The sequence below is a fragment of the Notothenia coriiceps genome, unplaced genomic scaffold (genome assembly GCF_000735185.1).
Source record: "Notothenia coriiceps isolate Sejong01 unplaced genomic scaffold, NC01 NC01_scaffold00020602, whole genome shotgun sequence".
In the NCBI taxonomy this organism is placed as follows: domain Eukaryota; kingdom Metazoa; phylum Chordata; class Actinopteri; order Perciformes; family Nototheniidae; genus Notothenia; species Notothenia coriiceps.
The window spans coordinates 1-2,333 of record NW_011353303.1 but is presented as its reverse complement, the minus strand read 5'-3'; the positions used below and the strand labels follow the sequence as shown (position 1 = coordinate 2,333).

The 2,333-nt window shown below is 39.9% G+C and overlaps 1 protein-coding gene across 1 annotated transcript; it reads left to right on the top strand.

The window, feature by feature from the left end:
- Positions 1–254: 254 nt before the first annotated feature.
- LOC104952832 (ephexin-1-like) lies at positions 255–1,859 on the top strand. The gene is made up of 3 exons (XM_010779746.1): positions 255–389; positions 477–581; positions 668–1,859. Exons 1-3 carry the CDS (start codon positions 263–265, stop codon positions 886–888), a joined length of 453 nt encoding a protein of 150 aa, XP_010778048.1. The 5' UTR covers positions 255–262; the 3' UTR covers positions 889–1,859.
- The last annotated feature ends 474 nt before the right edge of the window (positions 1,860–2,333 follow it).

Genomic DNA, 2,333 nt, shown 5'->3' with positions numbered 1-2,333 from the left:
TGCACACTATCCCTCTCCAATTAAATGTTACATCTGACTGATACAATATGATTTTCCACTTTCATATTCATATAGGAAATCAGAGGATATATATGTGTGTTGATAAGAATGACCTCACTGTTGTTTTTTAATTTTATGGGGTTTGGTAACCAATGAAAAAATATAGAATATGATGGATGTGGATTTGTATAGAACCCTTTTGTCTAACTTGTTGGCCCTACAGGGAGAACAATAAACATACCAAATAACAATAGTATTATAAATGCTTCGCCTTAAACTGGTTTCTCATGAACTACATCCTGTACACAGGAGTGACAAGCTTCGATGGATGTGTACCCTCACTCCTAACCGGCGCACACGCTTTATGTCTACTAGTGCCCACCAACCAGGTACAACAGAATATCATTCCCGACATTGTGGACAGTCCTCAACATGCAGATATGTTGATATAAACTCAAACTATCTCTATTTTTCAGACTCTCCCCAGGTGCAGTGCATTCAGTCATACTCATCCCAGGAACCAGATGAACTCTCCATTGAGATGGCTGATGTCTTGAACCTCCTAGAGAGAACAAACGATGGTGTGTAAAGGCACAAATCCACTTTATATCCTATTTGAGACTTTTGCTTGTATTTCTGAGTGAATCTTTTGTTTTATGTAATCCAGGCTGGATGATGGGTGAAAGGCTCCATGATGGAGAAAGGGGCTGGTTCCCTAGTCGAGTTGTAGAGGAGATCCAGAGCAAGGAGCTCCGGGCTCAAAACCTGAGAGAGGCCTTCAGGATCCAGCAAGCCCAGGAAGGTGGAGGAGCAGCGCAAACTGGAGCCAGAAGTGGTATAAGGGCGGGGAGACGCACCGGAAGGGTCTCCAATCATTCCAATTCTTGAATTGATCAAATGGGGGAGAAGCAATATTCTTCAAGCAGTAAAGCGGGAAGAATGTCACCGTTCAGGGCTAAATGCATTAAAAGAAACAATCAGGATACATGTTACTTAAATCCCTTACAATGTCCCCTTGTCCTTTTGATTTGACTTGATGGTTTTAAAAATCCAAATGATCAAAGCGCTTGGGTCGATAACCATGTACAAGCCATGCTGCATGTCTAATATAAACGTGTGCTACAGGTGTTATTCAGCCCCAGACACTGGAGTGTAATGCATGAAGCAAAGATCTGTATTTGGTAAGGAGCTACGTTTGGAGATGGAAATAATCCCAGCAGGTCTTGCAAAAGTACTGTAATCATCCCTCAGCTGCATGGGCAAGTTGAACTATTTTACATGTGTTCATTTCATTGTAAAAAAACATCTTTGCACTCGGGATTCTACCCCAAAACACAAACCTTCAAATGTACGATTGCCCAAAGAACTCAATGCACTGCAACTTAAGAAAAACACATGCGATTAAAACACAACACAATGCAATACAAAAACATGCTGCAAAATTCTAAAACAAAACAAAATACATGAAGTGCATTGAGTTTTCAGGTCCACCGTAAAAGTTTCACATACAAATTATTATTTAAAAGAGTCAGCTGAAGTGATACTCCACCCAAAACCCTTTATGAATACGAAACACTGGCTACAGCCAGACATGATGCTGGCTTTGAATTTTTCAGCTGTGGAGCAGGATGGATCCAAACTCATAGGAAACTTAGAACAGATACAAGGTTTGGTCAAGACAAGACAAGACAAGGCAGAACAGAACAGAACCGAAAACCAGCCTTAAATACAACCACAACTAATCAGGGGATACATTGCAGGTGTACCAATGGTCACGTGATTGCAGGGCTAATGGTGAACAGATGGAACTAATATGGCAGACGGGAAAACACCCAAAGACAGGAAGTAAAAACAGACAAGACACAGGGGAATACAAAATGTTTCAAAATAAAATAGGAAACAGATAAACAATAGCAGATTCATTCAAAGCCGTTAAGACAGCCGCTACTAGTGTTCAGAAAATTATAGGAATCTGTGATTTCAACTGGTAACGAAAGGACCTCGAGATGAGAACTGAATCGTGAGTACAAAAACACATGCCAAATAGATTGCTAATACAAACACCACTGCAACAAATTAATTTTATTATTTACCATTAGGTTAAAAAAAAGTGCATTTGATATTTAAAATACTATAAGAGAACAACATGTATATAACTGTATCAGGTCAGCATGTTCGATTGTCAGAGCATACCCCCTCACAAAACTAACTCCTAGCCTATAATCCACTCACCAAATGGCCTCTGAACAAACCTTGGGCTTTGAAGAATCCTTAATGACGGTCGTAAATCAGGTGTTCTCAGTTTGATAGAATTCATGTACGGTTCATAATTT